The sequence below is a fragment of the Lampetra planeri genome, unplaced genomic scaffold, assembly GCF_965212315.1.
Source record: "Lampetra planeri unplaced genomic scaffold, kcLamPlan1.2.h2 scaffold_1377, whole genome shotgun sequence".
Classification (NCBI taxonomy): Eukaryota; Metazoa; Chordata; class Hyperoartia; order Petromyzontiformes; family Petromyzontidae; genus Lampetra; species Lampetra planeri.
In genome coordinates this window covers 6,280-29,992 of record NW_027614096.1, presented here as the reverse complement: position 1 = coordinate 29,992, position 23,713 = coordinate 6,280, and the positions used below count along the sequence as shown (strand labels likewise).

Here is a 23,713-nt window from a genome sequence, read left to right as displayed (position 1 = left end):
ACGGGGGATCTTTGTCTTTGTGTTTTTGTTTCAGGACAGAGAGCTGGAACAGGGAGAAATGGACGGTGAGTGGTGGTGAGTGGGGGGGTGGTGAGTGGTGAGTGGTGGTGAGTGTGATTGTGGTGAGTGGTGGTGAGTGGGGGTGAGTGTGGGGGTGGTGAGTGTGGGGTGAGTGTGATGGTGTGTGGTAAGTGGGGGTGAGTAGTGGTGAGTGTGGGGGTGGTGAGTGGTGGTGTGTGTGGTGGTGTGTGTGGGGGTGGTGAGTGGTGGTGAGTGGTGGTGAGTGGGGGTGGTGAGTGGTGGTGAGTGTGGGGTGGTGAGTGGTGGGGGGGGGTGGTGAGTGGTGGTGGTGAGTGTGAGGGTGGTGAGTGGTGGTGAGTGGTGGTGAGTGTGGAAGTGGTGAGTGGTGGTGAGTGTGGGGGTGGTGAGTGGTGGTGATTGTGGGAGTGGTGGTGAGTGGTGGTGAGTGTGGGGTGGTGAGTGTGGGGGTGGTGAGTGGTGGTGATTGATGGTGAGTGGTGAGTGGTGGGTGAGTGTGGGGGTGGTGAGTGTGGTGAGTGGAGGTGGAGTGTGGTGGGTGGTGGTGAGTGTGGGGGTGGTGAGTGTGGTGGTAGTGAGTGGTGGGTGGTGGTGAGTGGTGGTGATTGTGGCTGAGACGGTATTTGATAACTGCCATCCCCCCTCTCACCCCTCCCCCCTGCCCCCCCCTCCCCCTCTCCCCCCTCTCCCCTCCCCCTCTCCCCCTTCCCCCATAACTCTCCCCCTCTCCCCCCTCTCCCCTCTCCCCCTCTCCCCTCTCCCCCCCCCTCTCCCCTCTCCCCCCCCTCTCCCCTCTCCCCCTCTCCCCTCTCCCCCCCCTCTCTCCTCTCCCCCCTCCCCTCCCTCCCCCCGCCCCCCATCACTCCCCCCTGCCCCCCCTCTCCCCCCTGCCCCCCCTCTCCCGCCTTCTCCCATCACTCCCTCCCCCTCCCCCCCTCCTCTCCCCCCCGCCCCCCATCACTCCCCCCTGCCCCCCCCTCTCCCCCCTTCCCCCATCACTCCCTCCCCTCTCCCCCCGCCCCCCATCACTCCCCCCGCCCCCCTTCCCCCCCTCCCCCCATCCCCTCCCCCCTCCCCCCCCTCCCCCCCTCCCCCCCGCCCCCCAGAGCTGCGTGCGGCCTTCAAGGAGTACGACCGTGACTGCGATGGCTTCATCCGCAACGCCGAACTGGGCGCCCTGATGAGAGCCATGGGCTACATGCCCACGGAACTGGAGCTCACAGAACTATACCAGCACATCAACATGAACTGTGAGTGTCACTCACTCACTGTGTCACTCACTCACTGTGTCACTCACTGTGTCACTCACTCACTGTGTCACTCACTCGCTGTGTCACTCACTCACTGTCACCTCACTCACTGCGTCACTCACTGATGAGAGCCATGGGCTACATGCCCACAGAACTGGAGCTCACAGAACTATACCAGGGACATCAACATGAACTGTGCGTGTCACTCGCTCGCTGTGTCACTCGCTCACTGTGTCACTCACTGTGTCACTCACTCGCTGTGTCCACTCTCCGCTGTGTCACTCACTCACTGTGTCACTCACTCACTGCGTCCACTCACTGATGAGAGCCATGGGCTACATGCCCACCAGAACTGGAGCTCACAGAACTATACCAGGACCATCAACATGAACTGTGCGTGTCACTCGCTCGCTGTGTCACTCGCTCGCTGTGTCACTCACTCGCTGTGTCACTCACTCACTGTGTCACTCACTGTGTCACTCACTCGCTGTGTCACTCACTCACTGTGTCACTCACTCACTGTGTCACTCAGTCACTCACTCACTGTGTCACTCACTCACTGTGTCACTCACTGATGAGAGCCATGGGGCTACATGCCCACAGAACTGGAGCTCACATAACTATACCAGCACATCAACATGAACTGTGCGTGTCACTCACTCGCTGTGTCACTCACTGTGTCACTCACTCACTGTGTCACTCACTGATGAGAGCCATGGGCTACATGCCCACGGAACTGGAGCTCACAGAACTATACCAGCACATCAACATGAATTGTGCGTGTCACTCACTCGCTGTGTCACTCACTCACTGTGTCACTCACTCGCTGTGTCACTCACTGTGTCACTCACTCACTGTGTCACTCACTCACTGTGTCACTCACTGATGAGAGCCATGGGCTACATGCCCACAGAACTGGAGCTCACAGAACTATAACAGCACATCAACATGAACTGTGCGTGTCACTCACTCGCTGTGTCACTCACTCGCTGTGTCACTCACTGTGTCACTCACTGACTGTGTCACTCACTCACTGTATCACTCACTGATGAGACGCATGGGCTACATGCCCCACAGAACTGGAGCTCACAGAACTATACCAGCACATCAACATGAACTGTGCGTGTCACTCACTCGCTGTGTCACTCACTGTGTCACTCACTGTGTCACTCACTGTGTCACTCACTGTGTCACTCACTGTGTCACCACTCACTGTGTCACTCACTGTGTCACTCACTCGCTGTGTCACTCACTGATGAGAGCCATGGGCTACATGCCCACGGAACTGGAGCTCACAGAACTATACCAGCACATCAACATGAATTGTGCGTGTCACTCACTCGCTGTGTCACTCACTCACTGTGTCACTCACTCGCTGTGTCACTCACTGTGTCACTCACTCACTGTGTCACTCACTCACTGTCCCACTCACTGTGTCACTCACTCAGTGTCACTCACTGTGTCATTCACTCACTGTGTCACTCACTGTGTCACTCACTCACTGTGTCACTCACTCAGTTACTCACTCACTGTGTCACTCACTCACTGTGTCACTCACTCGCTGTGTCCACTCACTGTGTCACTCACTGTGTCACCGAGGTGATGGTGATGATGATGGTGGTGATGATGACGAAGTGATGGTGGTGGTGGTGACGATGTGAGTTGGGGGCAAGGTGAACTTGGAGGAGTTTGTGGAGCTGATGGGGTAATGGTGATGATAGTGAGGTGATGGTGATGGTGGTGACGATGTGAGTTGGAGGCAAGGTGATGGTGATGATGATGGTGATGATGATGGTGGTGACGATGTGAGTTGGAGGCAAGGTGATGGTGGTGATGATGGTGAGATGATGGTGATGATGGTGGTGACGATGTGAGGTTGGAGGCAAGGTGATGATGATGGTGAGATGATGGTGATGATGATGATGGTGATGACGAGGTGATGGTGATGATGATGGTGACGATGTGAGTTGGGGGCAAGGTGATGGTGATGATGGTGGTGAGATGATGGTGATGATGGTGGTGACGATGTGAGTTGGAGGCAAGGTGATGGTGATGATGGTGGTGAGATGATGGTGATGATGGTGGTGACGATGTGAGTTGGAGGCAAGGTGATGGTGATGATGGTGGTGAGATGATGGTGATGATGGTGGTGACGATGTGAGTTGGAGGCAAGGTGATGGTGATGATGGTGGTGAGATGATGGTGATGATGATGACGATGTGAGTTGGAGGCAAGGGTGATGATGATGGTGAGATGATGGCGATGATGTGAGTTGGAGGCAAGGTGATGGTGATGATGGTGGTGAGATGATGGTGATGATGGTGGTGACGATGTGAGTTGGAGGCAAGGTGATGGTGATGGTGATGATGGTGGTGAGATGATGGTGGTGATGATGACGATGTGAGTTGGAGGCAAGGTGAACCTGGAGGAGTTTGTGGAGCTGATGGGCCCCAAGCTCCTGGAGGAGACGGCGGCCATGATAGGACTCAAGGAGATGCGTGAGGCCTTCAACGAGGTGACGTCATCAACATCGTCAACGTCATCAACATCATCATCATTAACATCATCATCAACATCATCATCATCAATATCATCATCAACATCATCATCAACATCATCATCAACGTCATCATCAACATCATCATCAACATCATCATCGTCAATGTCATCATCATCAACGTCATCATCAACATCAACATCACCATCGTCATCATCAACATCATCATCATCATCAACGTCATCATCAACATCATCGTCAACATCATAATCAACATCAATGTCATCATCATCAACATCAACAACATCAACGTCATCATCAACTCATCATCATCAACGTCATCATTATCAACGTCACCATCATCACGTCACCATACATCAACCATCATCAACATCATCAACAACATCATCACATCATCATCATCATCAACATCATCATCAACGTCATCATCAACATCAACGTCATCATCACGTCATCATCATCAACATCATCAACATCATCATCGTCATCAACGTCATCATCATCATCGTCATCATCGTCATCATCAACATCGTCAACGTCATCATCAACATCATCATCAACGTCATCATCAACGTCATCATCATCATCAACATCGTTATCGTCATCAACATCGTCATCAACATCAACATCGTCATCAACATCAACATCGTCATCAATGTCAACATCATCCCCCCCATTTTCCATCCCCCATCCCTCCCTCCCCTCACCCCCCTCCCCACCACACCCCCCCAACTCTCCCTCTTCTCCCCCCCTCCCTCCCCTCACCCCCTCGCCCCACTCCCTAACCCAACTCTCCTCTCCCCCCTCCCCTCTCCCCTCACCCCCTCCCCCCACTCCCTCACCCAACTCTCTTCTCCCCCCTTCCCCCTTCCCCCATCCCCCCTCCCTCCCCCCCCCACTCCCTCCCTCCCCTCACCCCTCACCCCCCCTCCCCCCTCTCCCCCCCCTAACCTTCACCCCTCACCCCCTCTCCCCCTCACCTCCCTCCCCCCTCCTTCCCCCTCTCCCCTCACCCCCCACTCCCCCCATCCCCCCCCACTCCCTCACCCCCCCACTCCCTCTCCCCCATCCCCCACTCCCCCCCTCCCTCACCCCCCCACTCCCCCTCCCTCCCCCCCACTCCTCCTTCCCCCCCACCTCCCCCCTCCCTCTCCCCTCACCCCCCCACTCCCACTCCCCCCCTCCTTCCCCTCTCCCCACTCCCCCTCCCTCTCCCCCACTCCCCCTTCCCTCCCCCCCTCCTCCCTCCGCCCCTCTCCCCTCCCCCTCTCCCCCTCCCACTCCCCCCTCCCCCACCCCTCCCCCATCCCCCCTCCCCCCATCCCTCCTCCCCCATTCCCCCTCCCCCACTCCCCCATACTCCCCCCTACTCCCCCCTCCCTCACCCCTCCCTCTCCCCCCCACTCCCCCTCCCCCCACTCCTCCCCCCCGCCCCGCCCCGCAGTTCGACAGTAACGGTGACGGCGCCATCAGCGAGGTTGAGCTGCGTGAGTCGCTGCGCGCGCTGCTGGGGGAGCGCCTCCTGGTGGCCGAGGTGGCCGAGATCGTGGGCGACCTCGACCTCAACGGCGACGGGAGGGTCGACTTCTCTGGTGGGGGTCACGGGGGGGTCACGGGGGGGTCACGGGGGGGTCAAGGAGGGTCACGGGGGGTCACGGGGGATCATGGGGGGATCGTGGCGACCTCGACCTGAACGGCGACGGGAGGGTCGACTTCTCTGGTGGGGGGCACGGGGGGGTCACGGGGGGTCATGGGGGGGTCATGGGGGGTCACGGGGGGTCATGGGGGGGGTCACGGGGGGGGTCAAGGGGATCAATTGGAGATCAATGGGGGATCATGGGGAGATCGTGGAGAGATCCTGGGGGGGTCAAGGGGGATCAAGGGGGTCCATGGGAGAGAGTGGGGTAGAGAGTGTGTGTGGGAAAGAGTGGGGTAGAGAGAGAGAGAGAGACTGGGACCTTTTGGAGTGGGGGAGGGGGGGAGGGGTAGGGGATGCATGGGAAGACAAAGGCGGCCGGGCGAGTGTGAGTGGTGCTGGCCACCCACCCCCCTCTGTGTGTGGCCACAGCGGCAGCAGCCTTCATAGACGCTGCTAGAGGCCTACCTGGGGGAGCTTTGTCTTTGTGTCTATAGGCGCTGCTGCTGCTACCGACAGCACTTGCCCCTGCAGCACTGCTAGAGGCTACCTGGGGGAGCTTTGTCTTTGTGTCTATAGGCGCTGCTGCTGCTACTGACAGCACTTGCCCCTGCAGCACTGCTAGAGGCTACCTGGGGGAGCTTTGTCTTTGTGTCTATAGGCGCTGCTGCTGCTACTGACAGCACTTGCCCCCTACAGCACTGCTAGAGGCACACTTTTTATTATTATGGTAAGGTGCGGTGTGAGACTATGAATCGATTGCATAACAAAAGACTGAGCCTTTATTATGGAGAGGTCCGGTTTGTGACTACGCCTGGCCTGCATAATAAAAGTGTGAAAAAAGAAAGCTAAACCTGCTAGAAAGCTTAACCTGGTGAAACAACTGGCTGTCCATCAGTAACCTGCAATAGTTTTCTGTCAAATAAGATGGTCCAAATAAGTGTAGTTAAATCTTTTTTGCATGGTTAATCACATCTTTCCAATGATTACTCAGTTTGTAGCCATCATCACGGTTGAAATTATGTCTGTGCTTCAAATCTAGAATACCTGAGGGAGCTTTGTCCTTTGTGTCTATAGGCGCTGCTGCTACTGACAGCACTTGCCCCAACATCACTGCTAGAGGCTACCTGGGGGATGTTTGTCTTTTTGTTTATGGTGTGTCTGTGTGTGTGTGTCTCTGTGTGTGTGTGTCTCTGTGTGTGTCTGTGTCTGTGTGTCTCTGTGTGTGTCTGTGTGTGTGTGTGTCATTGTGTGTGTCTGTGTGTGTGTCATTGTGTGTGTCTGTATGTGTGTCTGTGTGTGTGTCATTGTGTGTGTCTGTGTGTGTGTCTGTGTGTTGCAGAATTTGTGAAGATGTTGTCAAAATGAAGAAAAGCATCAGCAGCATCATTATCAGCAGCAGCATCATAATCAGCAGCAGTATCATCATAATCAGCAGCAGTATCATCATCAGCAGCAGTATCATCAGCAGCAGCAGCAGTATCATCATCAGCAGCAGCAGCATCATCATCAGCAGTAGCAGCAGCAGTATCATCATCAGCAGCAGTATCATCAGCAGCAGTATCATCAGCAGCAGTATCATCACCATCATCATCATCAGGCAGCAGTATCATCATCAGCAGCAGCAGTATCATCAGCAGCAGTATCATGAGCAGCATCAGCATGATCACCATCACCACAACAACACCACCACCATCATTATCACCATGACCACCATCATCACCACCATCATCACCATGACCACCATCATCACCACGATCACCACCATCACCACCACCATCATCACCACCATCATCACCACCATCACCACATCCATCACCACTATCACCATCACCACCACCATCATCATCACCACCACCATCACCACTACCATCACCACTACCATCATAACCATCACCACACCACCACCATCACCACTACCATCACCACCATCATCACCACCATCACCACCATCATCACCACTACCATCATAACCATCACCATCACCACCACCATCAGCACAATCATCAGCACCATCATCACCACCATCAGCACAATCATCAGCACCATCATCACCACCATCAGCACCATCATCACCACCACTATCATCACCACCACCATCATCACCACACCACCATCACCACCACCATCATCACCACCATCATCACCACCATCACCACCACCATCATCACCACCACCATCACCAACACCACCATCATCACCATCACCACCACCATCATCACCACCACCATCATCACCACCACCATCATCACCATCACCACCACCATCACCACCATCATCACCACCACCATCATCACCATCACCACCATTATCACCACCACCATCACCAACACGACCATCATCACCACCATAATCACCACCATCATCACCATCACCACCATCACCACCATCACCACCATCACCACTATCACCACCACCATCACCATCACCACCACCATCACCACCATCATCACCACCATCATTACCACCACCATCACCAACACCACCATCATCACCATCACCACCACCATCACCATCACCAACACCATCAACACCATCATCACCATCACCACCATCATCACCATCACCACCATCATCATCACCATCACCACCACCACCACCATCATCACCACCATCATCACCATCATCACCATCACCACCATCATCACCATCACCACCATCATCACCATCACCACCATCATCACCACCACCACCACCATCATCCCCATCACCACTATCATCACCATCAACATCACCACCATCATCACCAACAACACCATCATCACCATCACCAACACCACCATCATCACCAACACCACCATCATCACCAACACCACCATCATCACCATCACCACCACCATCAACACCATCACCACCATTATCACCATCACCACCATCATCACCATCACCACCACCACCATCAACACCACATCATCACCATCATCATCATCACCACCATCACCACCACCACCATCATCACCACCATCATCATCACCATCACCACCATCACCACCATCCCCATCACCACCATCACCAATCTGTAGTCGTCAGCTTTTCCCTTTAAGTCACCAACAGCGTCACGTGACCCACAGCCGCCACTAGAGGCCGCTATAAGCCCACACACAGACACATACACACATACACACACATACACACACTCACACAGACACACACACACTCACTCACACAGACACACACTCACACAGACACACACATACATACACTCACTCACTCACACAATCATACATACACATACACTCACACACACACTACACACACACACTCACACAGACACACACACACTCACTCACACAGACACACACACACATACACACACTCATAGACACACACTCACACACACTCACCCACTCCCCCCACTCACCCACTCACCCACCCACTCCTCCACCCACCCACCCACTCCCCCACCCACCCACCCATTCCTCCACCCACTCACCCACCCACCTACGCACTCACCCACCCACCCACTCACTCACCCGCTCCCCCACTCACTCACCCACTCCCCCCACTCACCCACACCCCCACTCACCCACCCCCCCACTCACCCACTCACTCACCCACCCACCCACTCACCCACCCACTCCCCCACTCACCCACCCCCCCCACTCACCCACTCACCCACCCATTCACTCACTCACTCACCCACTCACTCACCCACCCACCCACCCACTCACTCACTCACCCACCCACTCACCCACTCACTCACCCACTCACTCACTCACTCACCCACCCACTCCCCCACTCACTCACCCACTCACCCACCCACTCACTCACTCACCCACCCACTCACCCACTCACCCACCCACTCACCCACCCACTCACCCACCCACCCACTCACCCACTCACTCCCCCACTCACCCACTCACTCACTCACCCACCCACTCACTTACTCACCCACCCACCCACCTGCTGTGTTAATAAAACCTCTCCTGGTCCATAACAACGAAGTCATCGTCTCGTGCTTGCTCGACTGACGTCGGTTTATGCACATTTCAAGGCAAAGATAAAGTTCCCCCAGGTAGCCTCTAGTAGTGCTGTCGGGGCAAGTGCTGTCAGCAGCAGCAGCGTATCTGTGGCCACACACAGATGGGGTGGGTGACCAGTACCACTCACACACCCGGCCGCCTTTGTCTTCCCCAAAGTGTCACACACACAGATACACTCACTCACCCATCCATTCACCCACACACTCACCCATCCACCCATTCACTCAACTTACTCACCCATTCAATCACTCACCCATTCACCCACCCACCTATTCACTCAACTCACTCACCCCAATCAATCACTCCACCCATTCACCCACCCATTCACTCACTCACTCACTCACCCACTCATCCACCCATTCACTCACCCATCTACCCATTCACTCAACTCACCCACTCACTCATTCACTTACCCACCCATTCACTCACTCACTCACCCATTTACTCACTCACCCACTCATCCACCCATTCACTCACCCATCCACCCATTCACTCATCCACCCATTCACTCACCCATCCACCCATTCACTCAACTCACCCACTCACTCACTCATCCACCCCTTCACTCATCCACCCATTCACTCATTCACTCACTCATTCACTCACCACACACAAAGACAAAGCTCCCCCGGGTAGCCGCCGACGGTGCTGTAGGGGAAAGTGCTGTCAGTAGTAGCGAATAGCAGTGCCCATAGACACATCGACAAATATCTCCCAGGTAGCCTCTAGCAGTGCTGTAGGGGCAAGTGCTGTTAGTAGCAGCAGCAGCGCCTATAGACACAAAGACAAAGAACCCCAGGTAGCCTCTAACAGTGCTGTAGGGGGTGAGTGAGTGGGTGGGTGAGTGAATAGGTGGGTGAGTGAGTGAGCCTTAGTCTGGCTCTGTGAGCCTCAGTGATTAACACTGAACCCTATGGGAGCCTTAGTCTGGCTCTGTGAGCCTCAGTGATTAACACTGAACCCTATGGGAGCCTTAGTCTAGCTCTGTGAGCCTCAGTGATTAATACTGAACCCTGTGGGAGTGAGCCTCAGTCTGGCTCTGTGAGCCTCAGTGATTAACACTGAACCCCTATGGGAGGGAGCCTTAGTCTGGCTCTGTGAGCCTCAGTGATTAACACTGAACCCCTATGGGAGGGAGCCTTAGTCTGGCTCTGTGAGCCTCAGTGATTAACACTGAACCCTATGGGAGTGAGCCTTAGTCTGGCTCTCTGAGCCTCAGTGGTTAACACTGAACCCTATGGGAGCCTTAGTCTGGCTCTGTGAGCCTCAGTGATTAACACTGAACCCCTATGGGAGGGAGCCTTAGTCTGGCTCTGTGAGCCTCAGTGATTAACACTGAACCCCTATGGGAGGGAGCCTTAGTCTGGCTCTGTGAGCCTCAGTGATTAACACTGAACCCTATGGGAGTGAGCCTTAGTCTGGCTCTCTGAGCCTCAGTGATTAACACTGAACCCCTATGGGAGTGAGCCTCAGTCTGGCTCTGTGAGCCTCAGTGATTACCATTACCTATGGGAGGGAGCCTTAGTCTGGCTCTGTGAGCCTCAGTGATTAACACTGAACCCCCTGTGGGAGGGAGCCTTAGTCTGGCTCTGTGAGCCTCAGTGATCAACACTGAACCCTATGGGAGGGAGCCTCAGTCTGGCTCTGTAAGCCTCAGTAATTCAACACTGAACCCTATGGGAGGGAGCCTCAGTCTGGCTCTGTGAGCCTCAGTAATTCAACACTGAACCCTATGGGAGGGAGCCTCAGTCTGGCTCTGTGAGCCTCAGTAATTCAACACTGAACCCTATGGGAGGGAGCCTCAGTCTGGCTCTGTAAGCCTCAGTAATTCAACACTGAACCCCTGTGGGAGGGAGCCTCAGTCTGGCTCTGTAAGCCTCAGTAATTCAACACTGAACCCTATGGGAGTGAGCCTCAGCCTGGCTCTGTGAGCCTCAGTAATTCAACACTGAACCCCTATGGGAGTGAGCCTCAGTCTGGCTCTGTGAGCCTCAGTAATTCAACACTGAACCCTATGGGAGTGAGCCTCAGCCTGGCTCTGTGAGCCTCAGTAATTCAACACTGAACCCCTATGGGAGTGAGCCTCAGTCTGGCTCTGTGAGCCTGAGCCAATCGTGGACCGTGACATCCCCAACCAACGCCCTTTGAGCCCCCAGAGGCATCGTTTAGTTCCGGGTCTCTCTACCCTCTCTCTGTGCGCGTCCCTCTGTGTGTGCGCTCCCCTCTGTGTGTCTCTCTCTGTGTGTGTCACGTGTGTGTCTGCCTGTGCTACACGTGTGTGTCTGCCTGTGCCACACGTGTGTGTCTGTCTGTGCCACGTGGTGTGTCTCTCTGCACTCCGTGTGTCTCCGGGTCTCCGTGTCGTGAGTAAATCCCATCACGCGCTCAGCGACACGCGCACACATAGCCACAGCTACACACACACAGCTGCACACACACACAGACACAGCCACACACACAGCTACACACACACAGCTACAGACACACAGCTACAGACACACAGCTACAGACACACAGCTACAGACACACAGCTACAGACACACAGCTACACACACAGACACAGCCACACACACAGAGCTGCACACACACACAGAGCTGCACACACACAGAGACACACACACAGAGACACACACACAGACACACACACACAGACACACAGCCACACACACAGCTACACACACAGTTGCACACACAGCTACACACACAAACCATACACACACACAGCCACACACACAGAGCTGCACACAGCCGCACACACATACACAAACACACACAGAGTCACATCCACACACAGCCATACACACACAAACACACACACACAGTCACACCCACATCCACACACAACCACACATCCACACACCCACATCCACACACAATCACACACACAGCCACACCCACATACACTACACAACCACACACACACATCTACACACATACCCAGCCACACACACATCCACACACAATCACATCCACACACAATCACACCCACACACAACCACACCCACACACAACCACACCCACATACACACACCCACCCACACACGCACTGTTAGAGGCTACCTGGGGGAGCTTTCTCTTGTGTGTGGTGAGTGAATTAATGGGTGAGTGTGTGGTGAGTGTGTGGTGAGTGAATGTGTGGGTGGGTTGGTGAATGAATGGGTGGGTGGGTGGGTTGGTGAGTGAACGGGTGAGTGAGTGAGTGAATGAGTGGGTGAGGGAGTGAGTGAATGGGTGGGGGTGAGTGGGTGAATGGGTGAGTGAATGGGTGGGTGAGTGAGTGGATGGATGAGTGAGTGAATGGGTGGGTGAGTGAATGGGTGAATGAGTGAGTGAATGGGTGTGTGTGTACTTTGTACGTCTATAACCTGGTGATAAGGATCCGTGTGCAGTGTTTAAGAGAGTTAGAGTTGTCTTAAAGGGACACTTGCCCATTTGTTAATAGTTAGTCGTCTTAAAGGGACACGTGCCCATTAGTCAAGAGATAGTCGTCTTAAAGGGACACGTGCCCATTTGTTAAGAGATACATAGTTGTCTTAAAGGGACACTTGTCCATTAGTTAATAGAAATGGAGAGTCGTCTTAAAGGGACACGTGCCCATTTGTTAATGGAAAGGGAGAGTGGTCTTAAAGGGACACTTCCCCCTTCTACATTGTTCCACCACCCGCGACACCCTATTTTGGTGACCCCGCGGGATCTCACCGTGGTGAGATTTTAACTACCTTGTGGACGAGAAGTTTCTATACCCCAATCTAGTAATAACACATTGAGACTACGGTTGAAAGGGTATAGGGACTTCCCGCCCAGGTGGACGAGAAGTCTCGATACCCCCAATCTAGTAATAACACATTGGGACTATTGTCGAAAGGGTATAGAGACTTCGCGCCCACGTGGACGAGAAGTCCATATACCCCTAATGTAGTAATAACACATTGGGACTATGGTTGAAAGGGTATAGGGACTTCCCGCCCACCTATTCCGGTTTGAACTGGCTCCAATGGTGGTGACGCACCTGCTGCTCGCCTGTCAATCAATAACAACAAAATGATTGGGGTGGACGAGAATTCCCTATACCCCCAATCTAGTGATAACACATTGGGACTGCGGTTGAAAGGGTTTAGGGACTTCCCGCCCATGTGGACGAGAAGTCCCTATACCCCCAATCTAGTAATAACACATTGGGACTGCGGTTGAAAGGGTATAGGGACTTCCCGCCCAGGTGGACGAGAAGTCCCTATACCCCAATCTAGTAATAACACATTGGGGCTACGGTTGAAAGGGTATAGGAACTTCCCGCCCACCTATTCCGGTTTGAACTGGCTCCATATGGTTGTGACGCATCTGCTGCTCGCCTGTCAATCAATAACAACAAATGATTGGGGTGGGCGGGAAGTCCCTATACCCCCATTCTAGTAATAACATTGGGGCTGCGGCTGAAAGGGTATAGGGACTTCCCGCCCAGGTGGACGAGAAGTCTCTATATCCCCAATCTGGTAATAACACATTGGGACTGCGGTTGAAAGGGTATAGGGACTTCCCGCCCACGTATTCCGGTTTGAACTGGCTCCATATGGTGGTGACGCACCTGCTGCTCGCCTGTCAATCAATACCAACAAATGATTAGGGTGGGCGGGAAGTCCCTATACCCCCCAATGGAGTAATAACACATTGGGACTACGGTTGAAAGGGTATAGGGACTTCCCGCCCACGTGGACGAGAAGCCCCTATACCCCCAATCTAGTAATAACACATTGGGACTGCGGTTGAAAGGGTATAGGGACTTCCCGCCCACGTGGACGAGAAGTCCCTATACCTGTATTCTGGTCATAACGCATTGGGACTATGGTCGAAAAGGTATAGGGACTTCCCGCCCACGTGGACGAGAAGTCCCTATACCCCCAATCTAGTAATAACACATTGGGACTGCGGCTGAAAGGGTATAGTGACTTCTCGCCCACCTATTCCGGTTTGAACTGGCTCCATATGGTGGTGACGCACCTGCTGCTCGCCTGTCAATCAATACCAACAAATAATTAGGGTGGGCGGGAAGTCTCTATACCCCTATTCTAGTAATAACACATTGGGACTGCGGTTGAAAGGGTATAGGGACTTCCCGCCCGGGTGGACGAGAAGTCTCTATACCCCCAATGTAGTAATAACACATTGGGACTACGGTTGAAAGGATATAGGGACTTCCCGCCCTGGATGGTGGTGACGCACCTGCTGCTCGCCTGTCAATCAATTACCAATAAGCAATGAGGGCGTGGGGGAAGTATGGGACGCGTGGCTCTGAAGGGTATAGGGACTTTCCGCCCACTTTCCCACTGTTTCTCTGTGAGATATAGACACAAAGACAAAGCTCCCCTAGGTAGCCTCTAGCAGTCCTGCAGGGGCAAGTGCTGTCAGTAGCAGCAGCGCCTATAGTCACAAAGACAAAGCTCCCCCAGGTAGCCTCCAGCAGTGCTGTAGGGGTAAGTGCTGTCAGTAGCAGCAGCGCCTATAGACACAAAGACAAAGCTCCCCATGTAGCCTCCAGCAGTGCTGTAGGGGCAAGTGCTGTCAGTAGCAGCAGCGCCTATAGACACAAAGACAAAGCTCCCCCAGGTAGCATCTAGCAGTGCTGTAGGGGCAAGTGCTATCAGTAGCAGCAGCGCCATTAGACACAAAGACAAGGCTCCCCCAGGTAGCCTCTAGCAGTGCTGTAGAGGCAAGTGCTGTCAGTAGCATAGTGTAGTGTTTAGTGTAGTGTATAGTGTAGAGTAGTAGTGTATAGTGTAGTGTATAGTAGTGTAGTAGTGTATAGTCTAGTGTATAGTGTAGTGTATAGTGTAGTGTATAGTGTAGTATATAATGTAGTTTATAGTGTGGTGTATAGTGTAGTGTATAGTTAACAGCACTTGCCCCTACACCACTGTGAGAGGCTACACGGGGCAGCTTTGTCTTTTGCTCTACGCTGACAGCACTTTCCCCTACACCATTGTCAGAGGCTACACGGGGCAGCTTTGTCTTTACACAACCGGTTCTGCCAGTTTATAAGGCGCAGCTTTGTGAGCACAGGAGTGGTGAGTCTGTGTGGTGAGTCTGTGTGTCTCTGTGTGGTGAGTCTGTGTGGTGAGTCTGTGTGGTGAGTCTGTGTGGTGAGTCTGAGTGGTGAGTCTGTGTGTCTCTGTGTGGTGAGTCTGTGTGGTGAGTCTGTGTGTCTCTGTGTGGTGAGTCTGTGTGGTGAGTCTGTGTGGTGAGTCTGTGTGGTGAGTCTGTGTGTCTCTGTGTGGTGAGTCTGTGTGGTGAGTCTGTGTGGTGAGTCTGAGTGGTGAGTCTGTGTGGTGAGTCTGTGTGGTGAGTCTGAGTGGTGAGTCTGTGTGGTGAGTCTGTGTGGTGAGTCTGTGTGTCTCTGTGTGGTGAGTCTGTGTGTCTCTGTGTGGTGAGTCTGTGTGGTGTCTCTGTGTGGTGAGTCTGAGTGGTGAGTCTGTGTGGTGAGTCTGTGTGTCTCTGTGTGGTGAGTCTGAGTGGTGAGTCTGTGTGGTGAGTCTGAGTGGTGAGTCTGTGTGGTGAGTCTGTGTGGTGAGTCTGAGTGGTGAGTCTGAGTGGTGAGTCTGTGTGGTGAGTCTGTGTGGTGAGTCTGTGTGGTGAGTCTGAGTGGTGAGTCTGAGTGGTGAGTCTGTGTGGTGAGTCTGAGTGGTGAGTCTGAGTGGTGAGTCTGTGTGGTGAGTCTGTGTGGTGAGTCTGTTTGGTGAGTCTGTGTGTCTCTGTGTGGTGAGTCTGAGTGGTGTCTCTGTGTGGTGAGTCTGTGTGGTGAGTCTGAGTGGTGAGTCTGAGTGGTGAGTCTGTGTGTCTCTGTGTGGTGAGTCTGTGTGGTGAGTCTGAGTGGTGAGTCTGTGTGGTGAGTCTGTGTGGTGAGTCTGTGTGTCTCTGTGTGGTGAGTCTGTGTGGTGAGTCTGTGTGGTGAGTCTGTGTGTCTCTGTGTGGTGAGTCTGTGTGGTGAGTCTGAGTGGTGAGTCTGTGTGTCTCTGTGTGGTGAGTCTGTGTGGTGAGTCTGAGTGGTGAGTCTGTGTGTCTCTGTGTGGTGAGTCTGAGTGGTGAGTCTGTGTGGTGAGTCTGAGTGGTGAGTCTGTGTGTCTCTGTGTGGTGAGTCTGTGTGGTGAGTCTGTGTGGTGAGTCTGTGTGTCTCTGTGTGGTGAGTCTGTGTGGTGAGTCTGAGTGGTGAGTCTGAGTGGTGAGTCTGTGTGGTGAGTCTGTGTGTCTCTGTGTGGTGAGTCTGAGTGGTGAGTCTGAGTGGTGAGTCTGTGTGGTGAGTCTGTGTGGTGAGTCTGTGTGGTGAGTCTGTGTGGTGAGTCTGTGTGTCTCTGTGTGGTGAGTCTGAGTGGTGAGTCTGTGTGGTGAGTCTGTGTGGTGAGTCTGTTTGGTGAGTCTGTGGGTCTCTGTGTGGTGAGTCTGTGTGTCTCTGTGTGGTGAGTCTGTGTGGTGAGTCTGAGTGGTGAGTCTGTGTGTCTCTGTGTGGTGAGTCTGTGTGGTGAGTCTGAGTGGTGAGTCTGTGTGTCTCTGTGTGGTGAGTCTGAGTGGTGAGTCTGTGTGGTGAGTCTGAGTGGTGAGTCTGTGTGTCTCTGTGTGGTGAGTCTGTGTGGTGAGTCTGTGTGGTGAGTCTGTGTGTCTCTGTGTGGTGAGTCTGTGTGGTGAGTCTGAGTGGTGAGTCTGAGTGGTGAGTCTGTGTGGTGAGTCTGTGTGTCTCTGTGTGGTGAGTCTGAGTGGTGAGTCTGAGTGGTGAGTCTGTGTGGTGAGTCTGTGTGGTGAGTCTGTGTGGTGAGTCTGTGTGGTGAGTCTGTGTGTCTCTGTGTGGTGAGTCTGAGTGGTGAGTCTGTGTGGTGAGTCTGTGTGGTGAGTCTGTTTGGTGAGTCTGTGGGTCTCTGTGTGGTGAGTCTGTGTGTCTCTGTGTGGTGAGTCTGTGTGGTGTCTCTGTGTGGTGAGTCTGTGTGTCTCTGTGTGGTGAGTCTGTGGGTCTCGGTGTGGTGAGTCTGTGTTGCTATGGGTCTCTGTGTCGTGAGTTTGTGTTGCTATGGGTCTCTGTGTGATATGTTTGTGTTGCTATGGGCCTCGGTGTGGTGAGTCTGTGTGGTGAGTCTGATTGTCTATGTGTGATGAGTCTGTGGGTCTCTGTGTGGTGAGTCTGTGGGTCTCTATGTGGTGAGTCTGTGCGTCTCTGTGTGAGTGAGTCTGTGTGGTGAGTCTGTGGGTCTCTGTGTGGTGAGTCTATGGGTTTCTGTATGGTGTGTCTGTGGGTCTCTGTATGGTGAGTCTGTGGGTGTCTGTGTGGTGAGTCTGTGGGTCTCAGTGTGGTGAGTCTGTTGTTCTCTGTGTGGTGAGTCTGTGCGTCTCTGTGTGAGTGAGTCTGTGTGGTGAGTCTGTGGGTCTCTGTGTGAGTGAGTCTATGGGTCTCTGTGTAAGTGAGTCTGTGGGTCTCTGTGTGAGTGAGTCTATGGGTCTATGTGTGAGTGAGTCTGGGTTTCTGTGTGGTGAGTCTGTGGGTTTCAGTGTGGTGAGTCTGTTGGTCTCTGTGTGGTGAGTCTGTGCGTCTCTGTGTGAGTGAGTCTGTGTGGTGATTCTGTGGGTCTCTGTGTGAGTGAGTCTGTGGGTCTCAGTGTGGTGAGTCTGTTGGTCTCTGTGTGGTGAGTCTGTCCGTCTCTGTGTGAGTGAGTCTGTGTGGTGATTCTGTGGGTCTTTGTGTGGTGAGTCTGTGGGTCTCTGTGTGGTGAGTCTGTGGCTCTCTGTGTGAGAAATACTGTGGGTCTCTGTGTAAGTGAGTCTGTGGGTCTCAGTGTGGTGAGTCTGTTGGTTTCTGTGTGGTGAGCCTGTGCGTCTCTGTGTGAGTGAGTCTGTGTGGTGATTCTGTGGGTCTCTGTGTGGTGAGTCTGTGGGTCTCTGTGTGGTGAGTCTGTGGCTCGCTGTGTGGTGAGTCTGTGGGTCTCTGTGTGTGGTGAGTCTGTAGGTCTCTGTGTGGTGAGTTTGTGGGTCTTTGTGTGAGCGAGTCTGTGGGTCTCTGTGTGAGTCTGTGGCTCTCTGTGTGGTGAGTCTGTGGGTCTCTGTGTGTGGTGAGTCTGTGGGTCTCTGTGTGGTGAGTCTGTAGGTCTCTGTGTGGTGAGTCTGTTGGTCTCTGTGTGAGTGAGTCTGTGGGTCTCTATGAGTGAGTCTGTGGGTCTCTGTGATGAGTCTATGGGTGTCTGTGTGAATGAGTCTGTGGGTCTCTGTGCTAACAGCACTTGCCCCTATACCATCGCTAGAGGCTACACGGGTGACCTTTATCTTTCTGTTGTTGTTGTCGTCGTCATCAGGAATCGTTGTCTTAGTCAGCAGCAGCAGCGGCAGCAGCAGCATCGTCATCATCAGGCATGGCGGAGGAGGCAATTGTGCGGATCCCTCCCCATCACTACACTCACGTGCTTGATCTCAGCTCCAACATCACGCGCCTGGAACTGGGCCCACGCACGTACATACGCCCCGACAATGAGAGGTAACTGCTCACTAACTACTCGCTAACTAACTAACTACAACAACAACAACCGCCATTCGCCACTAAGTGGCGGTGACGTCACCACGACGCTTGTGCCAGCCCATGTGCACCTCGAGGCCACGTGAAGTGTCGAACGCCCGCTGGCAGGAGGTCACGGGGCAGACCCAGCAGGTGCCACGGGTCGACTGACCGAGATGACCGAGATGATTGGCTGATGCACCACCTGTGCCCCCTACTGTGCCAACTTGCTGTGCTTTAGCCACCCGGCGCTCTGCTCGTTGTTGTGAGCGTCGCTCCTCCGCCCTCCGTTGTTGCTGGAGGGCGACTGCCTCCAACTGCCCAGTAGCGTCCTTCACGAGCCTCCTCCACAGAGGCCGATCTGGACACCGCTGGTACCAGTCATCGGCAAGTCCACTCAGCTCCACGTCCTCCTGTACCACATCACTCCATCTCTTCTCTAACTCGTGCCGCGCCCGTTTAGCCCCCTCGATCCGGCCGAACAAAAGCACGAAGAACAACCCAGAGCCCAGGCCTACTGATGGTATCATAGGCCTTGACCAGGTCAATACAGCAGAGATGTAGGTCTTGTTGGAATTCCCTACACCTCTGCTGTAGCAAATGGACAGAACATATGGCATCTGTGCAGGACTGCTCTTTCCTGAAACCACATTGGGGCTCCGCAAGCCTCTCTACAGCGTGCCTCGCAAGGTGGTGTTGAATAATCCTTGCCAGGACCTTTCCCCGGCACACTGAGGAGTAAGATGCCCCTGTACTTGTTACAGTCTGTGCGGTCTCTCTTATTAAAGATGGGGACCACCAGGGCATCCTTCCAGTTCTGCGGAACCCATCCAGTGGTCCAGACTGTTGTTATGTTTTCCATGTGGAGGGATTTCCCCTCCCCCAGGACTTCACAGAAATGCTCAGCAAATCTGCAAACCTGTTCCTGGGGGTCGGAGATTGGATCACCATTTTTTCCCCTAATGATGGTAATAGGTGTGGCGCTGCAGGTTACTTTTTTGTTGTTGTTATGTTGTCATATAGAACAGTCTGTGCACAAACTCCAGCTTCCCTCGGCATTTCGCTTGGGAGATCATCTCTGCCCGATGCCTTTCCTGGTCTCAGACTCTGAATCGCCTTCAGTACTTCCTCAACAGATGGCACCTCAGACAGCCACTCACAGGGGGTGACTTCCTCTTCCAATATTTGAGGCACCGCAGCCTCAGCAGGGTCATCCCCACTTTGCCACACGATGTGGAGGGATTTCCCCTCCCCCAGGACTTCACAGAAATGCTCAGCAAATCTGCAAACCTGTCCCTGGGGGTCGGAGATTGGATCGCCGTTTTTGCCCCTAATGATGGTAATAGGTGTGGTGCTGCAGGTTACTTTTTTATGGAATTAAATAGGGATTTGTGATCGTGGGCCATTGAGGCAGACTCCATCTTCTCAGCAACCCGCGACCACCACCCATCCTTGCAGCGCCTCACGGCTCTCCGTACCTCCGAGCGAAGGCTGCGGTAAGCCTCCTCATTCTTTGACGTGGGATGCTGTAGCCGATGAGAGTGGGCCTGTCGCTTTTTCTCAGCCAGCTTGAATACCTCCTCTGTCAGCCAGGGTCTCTGGGGAGGTCTGGACCGCATACCCAAAGCAGCCATTGCAGCTGCCTGAGTCACAGTCCTAAACCTCACCCATTTCCCGTCGACATCTGGAGGAGTGGGGGAGGATTTGCCCAACCCCTGCCGCAAGCGATGATGAAATTCTCGCTTGCAACTTTCATCAGCTAGCTGAGACCAAGGCCACTTTAGGTTGGAATGGGGTCCTGGGTGTACACCCACCACCGGAGTGGAAAAATGGCAGGCGCATCTTACAGATGACTAGTCGATGGTCAGTGAGTGGGCAGATCAGCTCCACGGTAGGTCCTTGTGTCAAGGACATGGGCCCGCATCCGTTGTTCCATCACTACGTAGTCCAGCAGATGTTCTTGCTTGGACCCGGCATGCATCCATGATGTTGTGTGGATGCGCCGATGCTGGAAGAGCGTGTTGGTAATTACAAGCCCATGGGCTGCACAAAAATCTAGCAGCCTCCTGCCGTTGTTATTGAGCTGATCTGGCCCATGCCTTCCAATCACTCCAGACCAGGTGCCAGCATCATGACCAACTCAGGCATTAAAGTCACCCAACAAGATGACTCTATCCCGAGGGGCCATCTCCCCTCCATCTCCCCCCATCTCCCCCCATCTCCCCCTATCTCCCTCCATCTCCCTCCATCTCCCCCTGTCTCCCTCCATCTCCCCTCCAACTCCCCTATATCTCCCCTTATCTCCCCTATCTCCCCCCAGGGTGCTGGTCCATCCAGCCTGCATGGTGAGGGTCTCACCCTGCCACTACCACACAATCACACTCACCCATCTCTTCTTCTCTTTCATCATCTACCCCCCATCTCCCCCCATCTCCCCCCATCTCCCCCATCTCCCCCAGGGTGCTGATCCATCCGGCCTGCAATGGTGAGGGTCTCACCCCACCACTACCACACAATCACACTCACCCATCTCACTCTCATCATCTCTCCCCCTATCTCCCCCCATCTCCCCCTCTATCTCCCCTTATCTCCCCTATCTCCCCCCAGGGTGCTGGTCCATCCAGCCCGCATGGTGAGGTCTCACCCTGCCACTACCACACAATCACACTCACCCATCTCTCTCACTCACCATCTCTCCCCCCATCTCCCCCTATCTCCCCCCCATCTCCCCCTATCTCCCCTTATCTCCCCCAGGGTGCTAGTCCATCCAGCCCACATGGTGAGGGGTCTCACCCCACCACTACCACACAATCACACTCACCCATCTCACCCATCTCTCTCTCTCACCATCTCTCCCCCCCATCTCCCCCCCATCTCCCCCCATCTCCCCCCATCTCCCCCATCTCCCCCAGGGTGCTGGTCCATCCAGCCTGCATGGTGAGATTTTCACCCCACCACTACCACACAATCACACTCACCCATCTCACCCATCTCTCTCTCACCATCTCTCCCCCTATCTCCCCCCATCCCCCCCCTATCTCCCCCGCATCTCCCCCTATCTCCCCCCAGGGTGCTGGTCCATCCAGCCCGCATGGTGAGGGTCTCACTCCGCCACTACCACACAATCACACTCACCCATCTCTCCCTCTCTCTCACTCACCATCTCTCCCCCATCTCCCCCTATCTCCCCCATCTCCCCCCAGGGTGCTGATCCATCCGGCCTGCATGGTGAGGTTTTCACCCCACCACTACCACACAATCACACTCACCCATCTCTTCATCTCATCTCCCCCCCATCTCCCCCCCATCTCCCCCCCATCTCCCCCCCCATCTCCCCCCCCATCTCCCCCCCATCTCCCCCCCCATCTCCCCCCCCATCTCCCCCCCCATCTCCCCCCCATCTCCCCCCCATCTCCCCCCCATCTCTCCTTATCTCTCCCCCTATCCCCCCCATCTCCCCTATCTCCCCCCCCTATCTCCCCCCCATCTCCCCCCATCTCCCCAGGGTGCTGGTCCATCCAGCCTGCATGGTGAGATTTTCACCCCACCACTACCACACAATCACTCTCACCCATCTCTCTCTCACACCATCTCTCCCCCTATCTCCCCCCATCTCCCCCCATCTCCCCCATCTCCCCCTATCTCCCCCCATCTCCCCCTATCTCCCCTTATCTCCCCCAGGGTGTTGGTCCATCCAGCCCGCATTGTGAGGGTCTCACTCCGCCACTACCACACAATCACTCACCCATCTCTCTCTCTCTCACCATCTCTCTCCCTATCTCCCCCCATCTCCCCCTATCTCCCCCCATCTCCCCCCTATCTCCCCTTATCTCCCCCAGGGTGTTGGTCCATCCAGCCCGCATGGTGAGGGTCTCACTCCGCCACTACCACACAATCACTCACCCATCTCTCTCTCTCTCACCATCTCTCCCCCTATCTCCCCCCATCTCCCCCTATCTCCCCCATCTCCCCCCAGGGTGCTGATCCATCCGGCCTGCATGGTGAGGTTTTCACCCCACCACTACCACACAATCACACTCACCCATCTCACCCATCTCTATCTCCCCCTATCTCCGCCCCATCTCCCCCCCCATCTCCCCCTATCTCCCCCCATCTCCTCCCAGGGTGCTGTTCCCTCCGGCACGCATGGTGAGGGTCTCACCCACCACTACCACACAATCACACTCACCCATCTCTTCATCTCTCTCATCATCTCCCCCCATCTCCCCCCATCCCCCCCTATCTCCCCCCCATCTCCCCCTATCTCCCCCCATCTCCCCCCAGGGTGCTGTTCCCTCCGGCACGCATGGTGAGGGTCTGACTCCGCCACTACCACACAATCACTCACCCATCTCTCTCTCTCTCACCATCTCTCCCCCTATCTCCCCCCATCTCCCCCTATCTCCCCCATCTCCCCCCAGGGTGCTGATCCATCCGGCCTGCATGGTAAGGTTTTCACCCCACCATACCACACAATCACACTCACCCATCTCACCCATCTCTATCTCCCCCTATCTCCGCCCCATCTCCCCCCCCATCTCCCCCTATCTCCCCCCATCTCCCCCCAGGGTGCTGTTCCCTCCGGCACGCATGGTGAGGGTGCCACCGCGTCACTACTGCGTGGTGGAGAACCCGGTGGCGAGAGGACCGCGACTCAAACCCCGTTCTGGACGCTAGTGGGCAGGCCAAGCTGCGTCACGCCGACAGGGAGATCCGCCTCTGTCAGGACCCCTTCCCACTGTACCCGGGGGAGGAGCTACAGCTGGTGGG

The 23,713-nt window shown here is 54.6% G+C and overlaps 1 protein-coding gene and 1 long non-coding RNA gene across 2 annotated transcripts; both read left to right on the top strand.

The window, feature by feature from the left end:
• The first annotated feature begins 58 nt into the window (after positions 1-58).
• Positions 59-5,500, top strand: LOC144739232 (calcium-binding protein 4-like). Its single transcript, XM_078622201.1, has 4 exons — positions 59-65; positions 1,146-1,289; positions 3,695-3,804; positions 5,252-5,500. Exons 1-4 carry the CDS (start codon positions 59-61, stop codon positions 5,498-5,500), a joined length of 510 nt encoding a protein of 169 aa, XP_078478327.1.
• A 6,079-nt stretch (positions 5,501-11,579) lies between these two features.
• Positions 11,580-23,125, top strand: LOC144739231 (uncharacterized). The gene is made up of 3 exons (XR_013589390.1): positions 11,580-11,789; positions 18,747-18,925; positions 23,068-23,125. It is a non-coding gene; the product is annotated as an uncharacterized LOC144739231 (long non-coding RNA).
• The last annotated feature ends 588 nt before the right edge of the window (positions 23,126-23,713 follow it).